The sequence below is a fragment of the Lepidochelys kempii genome, chromosome 2, assembly GCF_965140285.1.
Source record: "Lepidochelys kempii isolate rLepKem1 chromosome 2, rLepKem1.hap1, whole genome shotgun sequence".
NCBI classification, from domain to species: domain Eukaryota; kingdom Metazoa; phylum Chordata; order Testudines; family Cheloniidae; genus Lepidochelys; species Lepidochelys kempii.
The window spans coordinates 106,434,635-106,452,868 of NC_136381.1; the positions used below are offsets into that span (position 1 = coordinate 106,434,635).

The window sequence follows — 18,234 nt, forward strand, 5'->3', positions numbered from 1 at the left end:
CATAATGTTGGTCCTTAGGCATTTCAAATATGTGCTGCTACGGCGATCTACCTTGCTGTGCCTGGCTGAAATTTTTTTTAGCATCGTCAAGTACAGTTTTCTTACTTCTTCCACCATTCATAACTATTATTCCAGTTTGAGCTCAAAGAAAACCTCCAAAACCCTCCTTCTGGTTTCTGCACTCCAAAGTCCATGAAAGGTTTTCCAGATCCAAAACTTTTGAATGAGGAAGGTATGGAGCACAGCCACCTCCAGACTTAATCTGGATAGCCAGAGTTTTCCATCCTGAATCTGATTCAATGTCATTGTCATCAATTTCCACACTATGCATGAAACTGGAAATGCACTTCATGCACAAAGGGTATCAACACAAGCAGGTTCACTTGTGCTGTGCAGCTACATGACTTCATTTGCTGATTCATCTTTGAAACTGATATTTTATGTTTTGAAAGGAAAACGGTTACTAGAAAGGACTTGCCACAAAATTCATGTTTGGCTTGTTCATATAATTTTACTGAATCCATTCAAAAAAATAGACAGAACTATAAGGTAGAACATATTATCAGAGAATACAAAGGTCACATCATTATTTATACATCTTTAATTTAAATCCACAGATTAAGAGGATGAGCTAGTTACCTCATATGAGAACAAAATTAAGTTTCTTTAGTGACAGGACAAATATTCAGGTAAGCATCCAGACAAATGTATTCCAATTAAGGAGAGCTTACTCTACTACCTATAAAAATAGAACAACATTTTAAAATTTCTTTAGATAGGTTCTTTAAGGTCAACTAATGGGATTATGTAGAGACAGGACACAGCAGGCTAGGAATTTCACTTTAAACCACAGTGGTCTTCAACCTTTTTTTACCCCCAAGATCACTTTTTGAATCTAAGGGCAACTCAGGGTCTACCCTGAGCCTTCCCCAAGGCCCCGCCCCTTCCCCAAAGCCCCACCCTCCTTCCCTTCACTCCATCCCCTCCTTCCCATCACTTGCTCTCCCCAACCCTCACTCACCTTCACGGGCTGGGGTTTGCGGTTCAGGAGGGGATGCGGGCTCTGGGCTGGGGCCGAGGGGTTCACAGTGTGAGAGGGGGCTCTGGGTTAAGCCTGGGGCAGGGGGTTGGGGTGCAGGAGGGGGTGAGTGGTTCAAACTCTAGGAGGGAGTTTGGGTGCAGGAGGGGGCTCTGGACTGAGGCAGAGTGTTGGGGTGCAGGAGGGGGTACAGGGTGCTGGCTCTGGGAGGGAGCTCAGGGATGGGGGTTGGGGTGCAGCCTCCCACAGGGCAGCACTTACCTCCGGTGGCTCCCAGTCGGCAGTGGGCACAGCAAGGTTGAAGCAGGCTCCCTGCCTATCCCGCCCCCACACCGCTCCCAGAAAGGGACAATGCGCCCCTGCGCCCACTGGGATAGGGAGGATGGGGGGCACGTGGCTCTGCATGCTGTCCTTCTCTTGCCCCCCACAGCTCTCCTGGCTAATGGGAGCTGCGAGGGCATGCTTGCAGGCAGGAGCAGCGCATGCGGAGGGAGACCCCTGCCCTCCTGCCCCCGGGCTGCAGTATCCGCTTCCGGGAGTGGGGGCGGGGTAACCTTAGGCAGCCGCACTGCGCTGCCACTGGAGATTGCAATCGACTGGGAGATCCTCTAGGATTGACCAGTCCAGCGCGATCGACTGGTTGGTGACCACTGCTTTAAACCATAGTCTAATTCCCATCCTGCCAAGGCCCAAATGTGTTATATGAGTTTAAGGACATTTGGCAAAGACTAAGGATGACAGACACCACACCAAACAACCAGTGGGGAAATGTGGAGTTCTTTTTCTTATTTAAAATAGGATGTTTCATAGTCTTGCTTTCCTTACTTTGCATTTGTTAAATAAATATGGTGATTTTACAAAAGACGGAGAGTACCAGGTCCGTGTGGACTGGTGGCAAATTTGGGCCTAAAATGATGTCTGTTTCCCATATGGAAACACTGTTGGCTGATCTGTGCCTTAATCAAAATCAGGGCAGCAGAGTTTCTTGTGCGTGAGAGACACAGACTGTATATGTACACTCTTATTTGTATGGAGACTACCGAAAATTACAGGACTACCAACATGGGTGAAGAGGGCAGGATATTACCCCATGTACATCAGGAGTGGAAAGTGAAAGAACACCAAGTCTAAACAAATGTTTTAAAAACTACCCTAGCTAAAAAAAAAGTACACCACATTAACTTTAAACAGAGCATAATTTTGGATGGCCACGATACAATTGGTATCAAAATGCCCATTTTTCTCAAATGACACAGAAACTTGGTAAGTTAAAAACTCTTTTTTCCCTCCAGTGTTGTTGTAGCCGTGTTGGTAGGTTGACCTAGATCAACATAGGTGAACACTTGTTTACACAATTCATATATTTGAACATGTAAATACATTATTCAAAGCACTAATCACCTAAAATTCCCTCATTTGCCAACCTTTAAATTCTGCTAGATAAGGTTTCCAATCTGTTCCCCTCTTACAGAGCAGAGTACTTGAAGCTGTACTGTAAACACAAATTCGTATGCTCACAAAGGCTGACCTTTTCAAATTAAATGATGTATAAATTAAAAAGGGAAATGTCAGGTTTCTGATAAAGGTTGGACATTTTGAACTTTGGACAAAGTGACAGGTATCTTTGATTCTCCTGGTGCTGGTGCTTTTGTGACTGGGTGTGCATGGGCTTTTATGTCTGCTATTCTCTCTTTAAACCTTTGCTGAAGATACTTTTCTTCTTTGGAGTAGCTTTTAGCAAAAGCAGACATCAACAGGCATGCTGCCATTGTGGTCCCTCCAATACAAAATAAGATCGCTCCTGCCAGCTTACATATATCAAGGGCTCCGTTAAACTGAATGGCATGGTTATCCACAACAACAAAATCTTCTTCCTCCAGGGCTTCGATTTTCGGTGGCACAAGAAAACCTATGACAAGAACTGTTAACCCGATCAGCATAAAAACCACCCCAGAGATGAGTCCGACCTGGAAAACAAACAGGGTTAAAAATGAATGTGGCCACATCGTTTGTAACATTTTCACTGTCTACACAAATATTTGTCAATCCTACCAGGAAGCAGACATTGTCTTTTGAGCCCTGATTAATAGAATTCAAATATGTGGATGAATTGCCATGTTGGAATTGTTTCTACAGCTAATCTTTGTTTAAATCAACATACGGATGGGAATTTCCAGGGAAAAGAAATATGCACGTGTAGAGGCTGTGAGCATGTATCATGTACCCGCTCTAGGGGTTCCATCACACAAAAGATAACCTGGATCACTTGATGATGACCTGTTCTGTTCATTCCCTCTGAAGCACCTGGCATTGGCCACTGTCCGAAGACAGGCTACTGGGCTAGATGGGCCTTTGGTCTGACCCAGTGTGGGCATTCTTATGTTCTTAACCTATTACTGCTACTAGGTGACAAAGCTCCTTCTTTAACGCAGGTAGTGGAGCTCTGAGCTTTGGCATTGAAAGTCCTGGATTCAAACCCTGCTGATGACCCATGGTGGGGTCACTACATGTGACCACCTCCTGTTTTCTGTCCATGAAATGTCTGTATCTTGCAGAGGTTAAAAGGACGGTGTGGTAGAAATAAGTCACAACGTTGCATTTCCTGCCAAGTTTAAATAATAAGTGCAAAGATTGATTTCCCCAGGATCCCTAACTTTTTAGTAAACCAAGCCCTTATTGTTTCCCTGACAGTTTGATCAGACATCCACGTAGGCTTATATGAATGTCAGTGAAAGCTATGCGTGAATGTGTTGAGAGTCATTTCTCTACACTTTTACAAATTATAGCTAAGATTTCAAAAGTCACTTGATTTTGTGTGCTTCAATTTTTGATGCCCAACTAGATATATACGTTAAAAGGGCCTCATTTTCAAAGGGTGGGTGTTCAGCACTGAAACCTGGACCTGTAGTAAATAATAGTTTCTGTAGAATGATGAGCTGTACCTTCCAGAATGCAGAGCCCCACCTGCTAGGTGACCTCTGGATCTGAAAATCATTCTCATGCTCCCAAATTGATGCTGTGCAGTCCTCATAAAATTGATGCAGATAGGATCGAACTCCATAGCGTTGGTAACTTCCCTCCGTGCCGCTCTGCGCTTGCTTGGAGCTGCAGATATCCACATAGGAGCTCATCCTTCTCACCTGCAATGAGAGATTTCACACAAGACAGACCCAATTAGTGACACTATGCGATTTTACAAAAAGGAAATCAAAATGGGCTGCAACTAATCCCTGGATATGAGCTCTGGAAAGAGTCATCTCCACTCCACACTCCCAAAGTAAGGGCTTGATCCTGCTAAATGCTGAGCACTCCTGGCAGGTGTGGAGGCCCTCAACTCCTATTAAAGTCAGTAGGTACTGAGAGCCCTTGACACCTTGCAGGATTACACCCTAAAGACCGGGTGTGTGAACACTCAGCAAAGTTGTTTTTTACATGTAGTGTTTCTAGTGCCATAATGCATGATGAAATATCATTTAATTTCATGTAAATTTAAAGCGGCATTGCATGACTGCAGGGCTGAGTGCCTCGATCTCTGATACAAACACCATTACTATTAGTCATGGTAGGCATCGCTTGCTAGCTTTATCTGCTAATTTGGAACATTTCACAAACTCTTCTTGATGACTTTGTTTTTCTTAAACTTGTAAAACAGAGACACAACTGTGGGATTATATATAACTGTGACATAAATAGCCACGGGGGTCCTGGTCATGAAGACTAGCCTTAAATTAATTTTTCTGAATAAAAATACACTCAAGGATGGAACATTTGTTCTACTGTCTGAAAATCAGAAATGAAAATGATTACAAACTACCAAGCCTATTTTAATTTACCAAATGCCGATAGTAAATTTGTGAGGTAAAGCCTGGCACCATTGACTGCAAAAGGGTTAGGATTTCACCCATTTTGAAAAATAAATCCAGTGTCCTAAATTCTTTCCATTGCAATAAAGTAAATAAAACAAACAAACAAATAAATAAATAAAACAAAGATTTTCTGTTTTTAAATATCCAGGGCCTGATTCTGATTTCACTTACAACTTATTTTACACTATTGTAACTCCACTGAATTCAGCAGACTTACACCTGTATAAGTGAGGTCAATCAGGCCTTTTAAAAATGAGTATGCCACTTTAATTTGCCATCTGTAGATGAGTATTTTAGAAGTATTATAATGCCTTTGTTTTGGATTTAGTAGGATTATATGAACCAAAAGGTATGAGTGAGACCTAACATCAGCTTCAAGTAACACACCTGACTTCTTAAAGCAGTGCAATGCAAGCATACCTAACCTGTTAGTTTTAACAAGGTACTCCAACCCCCTTTTCTTGCATTTTATAGGCTACTAGCCCGTATCCCTTCAGTAACTGGTGCAATACCCCCAATGCAATGATTTCACTCACTACAGAATACCAGCTCCCCCTATGTTAAATGAGATGGACAAATACTGCATGATTCACACTGAAATTATGTAAAAATCTGGAGCATGCTAATTAAAAACAATGGCAGAATTCAGCTCTTGGTAGGTACAGAAATTGGCATCACTATGACATGAATCCTGTAATCCACTGGTTGTTTTGTTTTTCATGGCTCAGTGTTGAGGAATCCTATGCACTTTTCTCTGATAGTAGTAGCTTTTCTATTCCCCTGGTATTAATGTATTTAATGTATTCCTGCCATTATAATCTCATAAGAATTTCTGTGGAAAGGCCTCAAAGCATCCCGACATATCAAGGCTAAATGGATCAAATCCAGTATCCAGGAGGCCTGCAACATGTGGAAGTTCTTTGTCCAATGAGAGTCGGAGCCTGCTCCATGACCACCTCCTGCACTAGAGAGTGGAGGTGCTGGTGAACAAGCTTTGCAAAGCTGCCACCCAGCATTCCTAGACCCTCTCTGTTAAGCATCCGGACATCTGCGGATGCAGCCCTTGCCTTCAGAGTGCTTAGAGCAGCACTTCTGTGAGAAGCTCTCCCTGTGGGGAGTGGGATTGGAGTCCAAAGATTCCCATTCTCTTTTTTTCCCCGTCAGCCTCAAGACTCTTGTTCTTCCTCCCTAGGGTGTTTCCTCACAGACCAAGCCAAAGAAATATTATTCTCGTTTTTCTGACTGATTTGCTTTTTGTTGATTGGTTGAGATGGCACAGACTCCCGGCCTAATGGTCTTCAAGAAGAGACTCCCCTTAGTTAGAGAGGGAGGTAGAGGTCTTGAAATCAGACACAATAAAGCTGGAGGCAGCCCCCAGAAAGCAAGACAATTCTATGTGGTTATTGGTCATTGTCCTGCCTGTCTGATTCAAGGGAGAACCACACATCTGCAAGGTCTAGACTAAAAGACAAAGTAAATTAGCTGGTACATGGGTACATGCCTTTCTCTGGAGATAGAGTTGCATGGATATGAAGATGTCTTCTTACAAATCTTTTGGGCAACTGCAAAGCATTACTAGATAGGCATTACAAATAGGATAATTGACATGTCACTAACCTTGACATTTTCCACTGTAATATCTGGAAATTGATTTTACTATACTATAAACTTTGATCTTATTTTTTCTCACACAAAAGTGACATGAATGAAAATGTATAGAGTGAAGCCTTGTGGAAAACTCCGAAAAATATTGTTTATAAAGAATTCTGCTTCTAGAACAGTTGCTGTTGTTCAGGTTTTTATTTCATTCACTCTGTGTGTATGGGGGATCTTTGCTCCTTAGGAGTTGCTGTTCCTGCTGTTTCCATACCTGCAATCAAAGTCCTTTCTTTGTGACATCACAACCATCTCCCCAGCAACTAGGTAGCTGTAATGTTACAGAAGACAATGACTTCGACTGAAGAACATTTAAAAAAAAAACAACAACCCCCCACGCCCCCTCGGCCTGCAAATCCTCTCTCACTCACCCCAAACATACTGTTTTCATGCAAATATTCCTAGTAAACAATGACGGAAGACAAAACCGACTATATGTAACCAGAACTCTCCTGGATGTGACAATAAAATAATAGTAATAATAATTCATAAGCAGAATGTTTTTAAAATTTTCCATGAGGAGTCACTGAGGGTTCAGAATGTTAAAAAAGAAGGTAAAACTATATGCAATAAGGGAGAAGTGATTTAATGTAAATATTTTGCACATGCTGAGGTGATCTCAAGATACTTTCTTTACGGACACTAATTAAGCATCGTAATAGCCCTGTGAGGTAGGTAAGTACTATCAATACCCATTTTATAGATGGGTAAAGCAAGTAATAGAGAAGTTAAATGACTTACTTGCCTAACACCACATAAGTTAATGGTAGAATCCAAAACGGACTCAGGAATCATGGCCTCTAATCCTCTGCACTAGACAGTGTACTGCACTATACTATAAAGTGGCTGTATGAATTACCATAGCTTTCATTCCTAGATTCATATGGTCATATCTTCCTTCAAAGATAAGACACAATAATATCTTATCAATATACCTCAAAGTGCCTTGCAATGAGGGGTAAGCAGCATTATCCCCATTTACCAGATGTGGAAAATTGAGGCACATGCAAATTATTATGAGGCTTAATTTGTGTTTGTAAAGTGTCTCGAGATCACCTGAAGGTGTGCCAAAAAAATGGAGGTGCGAACGCACAAATTAAAGGGATTGACTAAGGTCAATATAGAGCACTACTGGCAGAGCAGGAAGCAGATTGCCATCCCTCCCATACCAAATCATCTCCTGACTCCCAATCAAGTCCCATATCTCACAGGACAAAACTGTCTCCTCATATAAACTGTATGTGTGAGTCTCCACTGGCTTGCAACTTGTATAATCATTTTTTAACCTGTGCATAGTGAGATCAGAATGGAAGTATTTTACTCTCACTTTACAGAGGTGTAAAGGACAATGCAAGGTCAGTGGTAGGGGAGAATGAGTCCTAATGGGGTCAGTTTGACTAGTGCGTTTGGCTGCTTTGTGGTGTTCTGGTGGTACAGAGCAGCCCCCTGGGGAAGTTAAGCTTGGTTGATAGCTGCTTTGCATCAGCAGAATCATGCAAAGCAACTGGAGCATATCAGTGAATCTGGCCCAATATCTCTAGTGATCTTCATTCTCTTCTGTAATTTACTGTAATTAATTCGAGAAAACATAAGGTTGACTAATTTGTAAAGATCAGCATAAATTAACTATGCGCCACATTAAAAAGAGGTACTGTATAGTAATTGTGAACTAACCTCATTGTGTATCAGGACATATGTTGTAAAATCTAATTCCTCACTATGGGATTAACCCATGATAATCACACAACCTGGGATTACTTATTTTATATGTAGATTGTTTTCTATATTAAAACAAGGTTAGAGTGGAAATCTAGAATGCTAATAGTTGCATTTGATTATTTATGAGTTAAAATGTAGATAAGTGTATCACAGAATGAAGGTTATCAGACAAAAAAATTTTAGTCAAAAGAGTGGAGCATAGCATTACAGTTGTGACAGCTAGTTCATCAAATCATGATCTTTATTTCTTTTCATTCTAAAAAACATCTGATTAAATTTAGCCAGGCCTACTGGATGCTGTCTTGAACACATTTATAACCCCTGCCCCTCCCCCCCCCACACTCCCCCTAACCATTGCTCAAACAAATAAGCTGTTACATGGGGGCAAATCTATCCTGGCCTCTGGTTCTTCATGTAAAGATACTACTATCAGTTCCTAGACAGAGGAAGGAGAGGTTGAAGACATTTTCAGCCCCCAGTGGTGATTTGGAGTAGTGTAGTCTGTCATCTGAGCTGCAACATGAATATAGCTCTTGCTTTTTGAGAATGAGGCAGGGAAATTGAACAGAATGCTGAAGTGAGGTGAAGTAAAGGAGTCCACAATAAATATGTGGGGGAGTGTTCAAAGGCACCCATTTGTACCAGATCAATATAAATGACAGCTACTGTGTTGGGGTGTTGAATGATTTGGCATAGGCTTCACTTTTGTGGATGTGGGTATGAAGGGCCAGATCCTTAAAGGTACTTGGGCACCTCACTCCCATTCATTTCACTGGGAGTGAGGTACCTAAATACCCTGAAGGATCTCGGCCTAAAAGCCTATGTTTAGGGATCTTTTGCCCAAAACTGGGGTAAACATTGTTACCCTAAATCAGTGTTTTGGTCTGAGCTTAGAGCTTTTATAAAACCAAGGGACAGCTGTTAATCTTTAGAACTTTTCACGGCATAACTGTGGACCAGTGTAATCATTACCAATTTCTAGAAATACAGAGAAGTTACAGTCAGAACTTCAGAACATGCAGCTGCATTGTAGCAATCCCCTAGCAACTTTATACCCCACATAAAGACTATCCTGTGTTTATTTTGTGCTTTATTACACTGCACTGATACAGCAGGAGAGGGGGTAGGAGGTGGTGATCAGTTTTGTGAATAGATGGATGAAACATTGAGCATATTTCAGGAGAAACTACTGAATGAATTTTCAAACTGCTTCAAGATAAATTAATTGTTTTAAGTATTAAATGTTTACCTTTTAGAAAACTGAATTTGAAAGCTATGCTAAAACAGAAGAAAATGGAAGTGTGATGTTGCTCTCTCAGCACATGCACATACATAACCACGAACCTGCAAATGTAAAACACAAATTAAAAGGGATTCTTACGTTTTAAGTCCTTCTCCTCCTCCTGATGTTAGACACTCTGACCTTTCTGTTTAAAGGCTCATCTTTCCAATCTTTACCTACAGGAAAAACAGAACCCCTAGAAATAGCGAATTCTGAAGTAAATAACAGATACTGGATAATAATTCATGGGATAATCTTGATGCTTACAAAATCGAATATCAATACCTAATGTTCCCTTAGAATAGAGACCCAAGCAAGGCAGGCTGGGCCTCATCCAAAGTTCATCGAAATCAATGGGAGTCTTTCCATTGACTTTAGTGGGCTTTGCTTCATGCCTTTTATATACAGGTCTCTTTTTTTGTTTGGGGAGTCAATTGTGAGCTGTGTCACACAGCCATACAGAGGGGAATGTGGACATAATGCACCCCATTAATTTTCTGCATAGGCCACACCCTCTTGTGCTGGGAAGATTGACCAGCTACTATTCCCCATTCTCTGCAGGTGGGTGGAGCCTGACTTCAGCTAAGGCAGCACAAAGGAGGAAGTAAACTACACCAGGGAGAGAAATGGCACGAATTACTTCCCTTAGTCAAAGAAGGGGGAAGCAGAGACCATATTGACAGGTTTCAGAGTAGCAGCAGTGTTAGTCTGTATCTGCAAAAAGAAAAGGAGTACTTGTGGCACCTTAGAGACTAACACAGTTATTTGAGCATAAGCTTTCGTGAGCTACAGCTCACTTCATCGGATGCATACTGTGGAAAATATAGTGGGGAGATTTTATATACACAGAGAACATGAAACAATGGGTGTTACCATACAGCCTGTAACCAGAGTGATCAGGAAAGGTGAACTATTGCTAGTAATAGCTCACCTTTCCTGATCACTCTGGTTACAGGCTGTATGGTAACACCCATTGTTTCATGTTCTCTGTGTATATAAAATCTCCCCACTGTATTTTCCACTGTATGCATCCAGTGAAGTGAGCTGTAGCTCACGAAAGCTTATGCTCAAATAAATTTTAGTCTCTAAGGTGCCACATGTACTCCTTTTCTTTTTTCAGAGACCATATTGTGCCTATGCGAGATCAATGCAACTAGGCAGTACTCTTTACTAAGGGCTCATGGTAATGCCACAGTCTCACACTTAGTGATTCACAACTTTTAAATAATGCTTCTTGCAACAGGTTAAATCCATTTTATCCTGGTGAGTAATTACAATATAATGCACCATCCTGTAAACAAAAGCAATCATGATTTCAAGTTTCCTATACTTACATGCCTTTAGGAACAATTAAGGAAGGCATCCCCCCAGAAAAACATCCTAAGTATTTACTGTATAATATAGCTCCTGTGAATATCTGTTGCAAAGGAATTCACCCCTCCCCCTTCTCATCAGCAATCCCCACTCATTACCCTTCATCTGCCCCAGGAAGGCAGGATAGCCCCTGTAAAAGAGATTTGTTTACCATTCAGTTACTAGAGTTCTTTCTCCACCTTTTCTAATTATATTCACTAAGGTATCAGCAGAACCTCAGAAATGGCTGAGGCTTAGTTTTATTCTGATCAGCTGATACACATTCCTGCTGCAGAACGCCCTCCACCAAGGGAGAAGACCATATTTGCCTCTTCAGGCCACTCTACAGGAGACACAAACGACGCACGAATTACTACTTGCTTTCGGAGCAGGGAGAGGAGTAAATCTCCCAGTACCACCGAGGCCACCAGCAAGGAGGGAAGCAGTGCAATCCCCACAGCAACTGGTTTCCTTGCACGCTTCGGCTCTGCGGGAGGAAGTGGCCTTCAGTGCCCTTCCCGGCCGGCCTGTCGCTGCCTGGAGCGAGCTCTCCATGGTGCTGAAGCCCGGCGGCGGCTCCCAGGCGGTGAAGCGGCCCCGCCGAGGTTTGCTGCCGAGCGCTTGCGAAGCAGCCGGCTCCCAGCAACCGCGGGGGGTAATTTACCGACGCACCCTTCGCCCCGCCGGACCCATACGGTCTGCTCCTAAACACCAGCACATGAAACGAAAAGCGCCCTCGGCTTGCCCTGCACTTTACCCGGCGGCGCCTCCCAACACAGCAGCCCCGTTCCCTTTGCAGGGCTGCCGTGGCGCCGAGGTTGGCAACCACGCCGAAGCCTTTTGCAGCCCGCCAGGGCTCGGGCAGAGAGGAGGGGGCTCGCCTGCAAGTTCCACACCGTCCTGTAAACGCCAGCGGCAGGATCTGCTGCCCGAGCCGCCGGTCACTAGCACAGAAACGGGCCGCCACCCCGGCGGCGAGTGGAAGTGCTCAGATCAGCGCCGCCCCCGGGCTTTGCAAAACTGCCCGGGGCAAGTGCATCCGCACAAGCCGGGACCAACAGACCCTGGGCACCGAGGAGCTCCCCGGGGCCGGCTCACCCCACCCCCGCCCCGCAGCGACGCCGAGGGCAGACCTGCCCGCACTGCTCGGCCGCGCTTACCTGAGCCTCCCTGCCGCCGGCTGAGCAAGTGCAGCTGGGCGAGCTGCAGCTCTCTCGCGCGGCTCCCATCCCCGCGCCGCGCTCGGCCACCGTGTCCCCGCCCGCCGGAGCCCGGCTCGCCCTGGGCCTGCGCACTCCGCCGCGCCCGGGCGCTGCCGCTTGGCGGAGGGGGCGGGCGCGGCCGGGGCCGGGGCCGGGGCCGGGCGAGCGGCTGGCTTGGCCTCGCCCGCTGCGGGAGCCCCGCCCCCCCGCGCGCTGCTCTTGCCCCCCAGGCGCTGCAGCCGCTCGCGGCTTGGGGCGCCGCGCTGGGGGCGTTGTGACTTCCTCTGCCACGGTTCACAGCGCCGTGCAAAAGCGGCAGGCGGGAGAACTAACCGGGCAAAGTCCCGCCCCCTGGCAGGGTGCCCTAGGGGCACTGAGCCAGAGATCAGCGCCCCCCCCCCCCGACCCCCCGACGCCGCCCTGTCTCCACCCCCCGCGCGGAAGGATCACGGGTCATGGACTTGACCACAAGATGTCTGGCTTTGGCTAGGGCCCTTAAAGGTGCTCCCCAGGCCTGGAGAAGAGGGGCCGCTCTGCTGCTGTGGGAGCCCTCTCCGACAAACTCTGTCACTTCGCGTCCAGGGCCGCCAGCCAGCCGCTAGGGCTCAGTGGGAAATGCAAGATCAGGGGCCTCCTCCCGGGGGGACTGGGAATCAGCAGACCTGGGTTCCCATCCTGGCTTCTGTCCCTACCCCACTGTGTGATGCTGGCCCCGTCACTTCCCTTCTGTGCACCTATTTCGCTTCCTCTGTCCAACCGGTCTTGACTGTAACATCGCCAGGGCCAGGACTAACTCTCACTATCTTACAGTTTATAGCCTGCCTGCCTACCACAATGGGGTCCCCGTTGGGCGGGGGGGGGCATCTAGGTACTACTGCAATGTAAATAATAAATGATTAAGTTGTGCATCTGTGCAACTCATTGTCCACTTATGGTGTGTTAAACCCAAAGGAATCCACGCTCACAACGCCCACGCTTGCAGGGCTACTTCCATACTGTGAGCAAGAGGAAACTGTATCATGTGTCTTTATAATAATGATCCCAGACCAACTGCATCTCATGTAGAGAGGGTGTTGGGGCACTGCCCCACCTGTGTGTGTGTTTAAATATGAATGACAGCTTGCTATAGATTTGCTGTGCGTGAATCATATTGAGTAGTAGGGCATTCTTCTCCACAACCCCTGTGCACATGCACAGCCCATGCAGTCAAGGCCTGATAGGAGGCAAAGCTGCGGCAATCTGTAATGAGATTTCGGCTACCGGATTCACTGTCCAAGCCAGGAGGCTGCAATGACTGTAGAGTGCCCCCCCCCCCGCCCCCAGTGGTGAGTCAGGGAAGCACTGAGTGCTAAGGTTCTTGCTCACTCTCTCAGGGTCTGGTGGCTGGGGTTGTGTGGCTCACTGCTGCACTGAAGGCAGCAGAACTGCTGGAGGGAGGCCTTGCCTCTGCAATGAAGGTGGAGATGTGGCTGAAGGAGGCTTCACCAGGCAGGATAAGAGGAGGCAGCAGTGGAGAGGGGGAATGTGATGGAGGGAGAAGAGGAGGAGGTTCCCATGAAGGAGGTCCAGGCAGTCCCAGGACTGGCCCAGCTAAGCAAGGGTCCCAGCAATCATAGGAAGGCAACTTTCCTAGGGCTGATCCTCCCATTCTCTAGGGGTGAGGGTGGTGTCATGGGGGTAAGTGGCCATGATTTTTATTGTCTGCTACACCCCACTTTCCTCAAAGTTCACCAGCTGCCGCTACATCAGACGTAGGACTTATTAGTGCCATAGTGGCAATGAATTTGAGAGGGGCAACTAATTAGGATCCTAGGATTTCATGTTTTCAACTTGGTTGACAGATAATTTCTGTAGAATGGCATTGACAGAGCAAAGGAGAACAGTAGTGTGCCAGTTCACCACCTGTAGAGCACCTTTCATGCCTGATAATCCTCTTGGCCTCTGTTTGCCCCCTCTATCAGTGCAAATAGCACCAGTCCATTGATTTTGGTGGCATGACACCAGTTTACACCAGCTGAAGACCTAGTCTCTGGTGTTTCTGTTGGTCTGTCATCAAGTGGTGTGGATGGGGTAGCAGTCTCTGGTTTAAATGGCGGTACTGCTGTCTCAGCCTGAATGTGTGCAAGGTCTACGCTCTTTGGTCCTGTCTGAGAACGTACAATCTGTACTTAAAACACAACTGCAATATTTTAAAAGTGCTGTAACTTGATACCTCAAAACATTTTTCTAGTACACTAGAAGGGCATCATCATTGTGGTTCCTAAATTACATTTCAGACAGCTTTGAGAGTCAGAAAGAAAAGGCTCCAACTAATGGAGAAGTCATCCTGAAATAACTATCTTACAGATAAGGAGAAAAGGAATGAAGCTGTGAAAATATGTGGTAAGCTTTGCACCTGTGACCCCAAAGCTATTTGGATTCACCCCAGTAAGAAGTGGATTCTCTGACAGCAAAAGAATTTCAGGAGAGGAAATCTGGGGGGATTAAGTAATCTAGTGAATAAACTGTTAGAGAGGAAGCATTAAAACCCTTGGTAGCTGGAGATTTTTAAAATATACCATAATTATGAGACAACTAACCATTCCTCTGGGGAAACATGAGAATGCAAAGAAAAAGAACTGACAATATAGCATCACAAAAGACTGCTAAAGGATCTGAGGTTTAAAACCCCCCACCTACACTGAAACAGGAGAAGCGGGGAGTAGTCAACCAAACAAGAATGTAGAGTGTGAGTCAAGGCTTTTAGAAAAAATATAAGAACACTAAAACAGAATGAATTAATGCTAGCCAAGGGGGAAGCAGGAAGATTTCATAAATATTTAAGCACTTTTAATAAATGAGGAATAAAATGAGATTAATGATGAATTTAAAATAGCTGGGACACCAAACTCCTTTTCTAAAAATCTGTGTTAGAAAAGAAAGAGAAAAGAAGTTTGGATAGTTTGGAAATAAGGAAGTCCTTGTTAAAATAGCTATTGATTACGTGTGAGTAAGGGAATGAACATCTGAATGTATAAAAATTAGCTGGCCTAGATGACATGAGTTGTAAATTAGTGTGATACTTTTCATGGTTACATTGAAGACAAAAGGGCTACATGCAGAACAAGGTGCTACTCGGTGTGAGTAATGATATCACAATCTGACCCTAAGAGAATTACCTAATGAAATTTCTGCACCACTGACAATTATTTGTGAAAAATCATGGAGAGCTGGGAAAGTGGCAAATAGGAGAAAAGCAAATAGAGTACTAATCTTCAGAATAAGAGAAGAAGAGAGTGCCTGGGTATTTGTCCTGTAAGTCTAAAATCTGACTAAGTATGAGAGGGGTAGCCGTGTTAGTCTGTAATGACAAAAACAACGAGGAGTCTGGTGACACCTTAAAGACTAAAACAGATTTATTTGGGCATAAGCTTTCGTGGGTAAAAAACCCAGAAGCCCAAATAAATCTGTTAGTCTCTAAGGTGCCACCGGACTCCTCGATGTTTTTGTAAAATCTTGACTTTCATTCACTACCAACCTTTCTGGACCTAGGAATGAAAGATGTTCTATTCCATTTCCAACCTTATGAGTCATCTAGTCCTCAATAAATAAGTACGTATGCTACTTCCACAAAACAAGCTCTTTCTGCTCATTCACTTTATTGACAAACAAATAAATGGAAGAAAATATGAAATACCTGTGACTGCACAGCAACAATCATAATGTCACTATATAAATACATAGTATGCCCTCACATTGAATATTGCATGCAGTTCTGGTCACCCCACCTCAGAAAAGGTGTATTAGAAATGGCAAAGGTACAGAGAAGGGCAACAAAAATGATTAGGGGTATGGAACAGCTTCCATATGAGGAGAGATTAAAAAGACTGGGACTATTCAGCTTGGAAGAGAGACAGCTAAGAGGGGTTATGATATAAGTCTATAAAATCATGAATGGTGTGGAGAAAGTGAATTACGAATGTTACTAACCCCTTCACATAACACAAGAACTAGGGGTCACCCAATGAAATTAATAGGTAGTAGGTTTATAACAAACAAAAGGAAATACTTCTTCACACAATGCAGCGTCAACCTGTGGAACTCATTGCCAGAGGATACTGTGAAGATCAAAACTATCACTGGATTCAAAAAAGGAATTAGATAAGTTCATTAGATAAGCTATTAGCCAAGATGGTCAGGGATGCAACCCCATGCTCTAAGTGTCCCTAAGCCTCTGACTGCCAGATCCTGAGACTGAGTGACAGGGGATGGATCTCTTGATGATTGCCCTGTTCTGTTCATTCCCTTTAAGGCACCTGACATTGGCCATGCTTGGTAGACTGGATATTGGCTAGTTGGACCATTGGTCTGACCCGGTATGGCCACTCTTATGTTCATCTGACGTTAGCAGTACTAATTTGCTTTCTGACAAATGAATTACACTCAGTGAACCAAGACAGCTATTGGTATTGTATCAAATGGGACAATTATGTATAAACATAAAATCAGCTATTATTATTAAGCTTAGGTACACACAAGGCCAATTTCAGCTCTCAGTTACACCAGTATAATTCAGAAGTAACTTCACTGAAGTCCACATATCCTTACTGTTTACAAAGTGGAGTCAGTGGAGTACACCACTGTAAAACTGTGAGATGAGACCCAAACCCATGGCCTGATTCATGATATGACTTAGGGAAGCTGATTGCTATACAAAATACTTTATAACGCCAAGCCTTTCCTGGCTTCAGCTTTAACTGAACATTGAGGTTTAGGCCTTGGTTACACTGGGGTTTTCACCCATCAGTGGTGTAGCTCAGGGCTGGGCAAACTACGGCCCATGGGTTGGATCTGGCCTATCAGGGCTTTGGATCTGGCCCTTGGGATTACCACCCGCATGGCGCCCTGGGCCCCGCTTTGACCCCAGAGGCGGCCCGCACCACGTCCCTGCGGCCCCTGGGGGTGAGGGGGCAGAGGGCTCTGCGTGCTGCCCTCGCCTGTGGGTACCTCCATCCACAGCTCCCATTGGCCTGGCCTGGCCCCAGTGCATGCTGCTGCCACCCCGAGCCCCTCCTGCACCCCGCACCCCAACTCCCTGCCCTGAGTCCCCTGCCGCACCCTGCCTGCACCCCAACTTCCTGCTGTACTCCACACCCCTCCTATACCCCAACACCCTTCCCTGAGCCCCCTGCTGAATCCCACATCCCTCATGCACCCCAACCCCCTGCCCTGAGCCCCCTGCCTGCACCCCATCCCCCTGCCATACTCTGCACCCCTCCTGCACCCCAACCCCTGGCACCCCCTCCTGCACCCCCAACCCCTTGCCCTGAGCCCCCCCTGCACTCCGCACCCCCCCCTGCACCCCAACCCCCTTCCCTGAGCCCGCTCGTACACCCTGCACCCCTCATCTGCCCCAACCCCTTGCCCTGAGCCCCTTCCTGCACACCGCACCCCCTCCCACACCCTGCACTCCCTCCCACACTCCAACCCCCTGTCCCAGCCTTACATTCATGGCCCTGCATGCAATTTCCCCACCCAGATGTGGCCCTCAGGGCAAAAAGTTTGCCCACCCCTGGTGTAGCTGAACAGATGCAAACCCCTACTATAAACAGGCTACAATTACCATCACTTCCATTTTCCCTTGCTTGAAACTGCAGTAAATCACACCAGGGCAAATTACAGCTTATGGCATTTTTTCCTGTCAACACTAGGGACTTGCCCTGGCCACCAATGTTTGTACTGGGGTAAATCCCCAGTGTATTCAAGGCTTTAGAACTCTATAGGCAGTGTTTTTGCTGCAGCTACGGCTGCTAGATCCACTGGCATTTGCTGTTTTAGCATTTACAAGCCTGTCTTTGGTATTGAGAGGTGACGGAACTGCAACTGCTTGCTCGGTGAATGCAGCCCGTTTAAGTTCTGTGAACCTATGTTCCTTCTTGTGTTCAATCCACAGCCTCATCAGGGCCTGAAAACATGTTTCTCTCTTAAGCAAGAGGCTGCAATTGGTAGGAAATTCATGTTCACTGAGTTGCAGATGTCTGTCAGCATTTGCTGCTTAATGACAATGGCAAGCTTCCAATGACCACGATCCCGTTTCAGCAGGCACACCAGGGATGAGCAGTTCTGCCATAATAATAT

At 45.4% G+C, this 18,234-nt stretch overlaps 2 protein-coding genes across 8 annotated transcripts in view; one reads left to right on the forward strand and one right to left on the reverse strand.

The window, feature by feature from the left end:
- The window catches only part of DCDC2 (doublecortin domain containing 2), a 237,775-nt gene that overhangs the window by 163,076 nt on the left and 56,465 nt on the right, over positions 1 to 18,234 (forward strand). Inside the window, exon 15 of one of the 4 annotated variants that reach the window (XM_073331883.2) lies at positions 6,749 to 6,918. The exons of 1 other annotated variant lie outside the window; for it this stretch is intronic. The gene's annotated coding sequence lies outside the window, so the exon portion shown is untranslated. Of the gene's footprint in view, positions 1 to 2,919; positions 6,674 to 6,748; positions 6,919 to 18,234 lie in introns of those variants that run through there. 2 more of the 4 variants (XM_078851592.1, XM_073331880.2) reach the window with 2 other exon arrangements.
- On the reverse strand, positions 492 to 12,218 carry NRSN1 (neurensin 1). 4 transcript variants are annotated; one of them, XM_073331890.2, is made up of 5 exons: positions 12,076 to 12,218; positions 9,662 to 9,738; positions 6,776 to 6,832; positions 3,982 to 4,179; positions 492 to 3,006 (listed from the first exon to the last, which is right to left on the reverse strand). In XM_073331890.2, the coding sequence occupies exons 4-5, from the start codon at positions 4,168 to 4,170 to the stop codon at positions 2,608 to 2,610; spliced, it is 588 nt and encodes a 195-aa protein (XP_073187991.1). In that variant the 5' UTR covers positions 4,171 to 4,179; positions 6,776 to 6,832; positions 9,662 to 9,738; positions 12,076 to 12,218; the 3' UTR covers positions 492 to 2,607. The 4 variants fall into 4 exon arrangements, with proteins under 4 accessions (XP_073187991.1, XP_073187992.1, XP_073187989.1 ...); XM_073331891.2 differs by having other exon boundaries at positions 9,662 to 9,758; XM_073331888.2 differs by lacking the exon at positions 6,776 to 6,832.

What these genes read in the sequence shown, in the direction of transcription:
- NRSN1 (XM_073331888.2), bottom strand. Translation starts at nt 4,170, where the DNA reads ATGAGCTCCTATGTGGATATCTGCAGCTCCAAGCAAGCGCAGAGCGGC. An exon ending in GGGGCTCTGCATTCTGGAAG is followed by an intron (nt 3,007 to 3,981) that starts GTACAGCTCATC and finishes TTTGTTTTCCAG; the next exon opens with GTCGGACTCATCTCTGGGGT.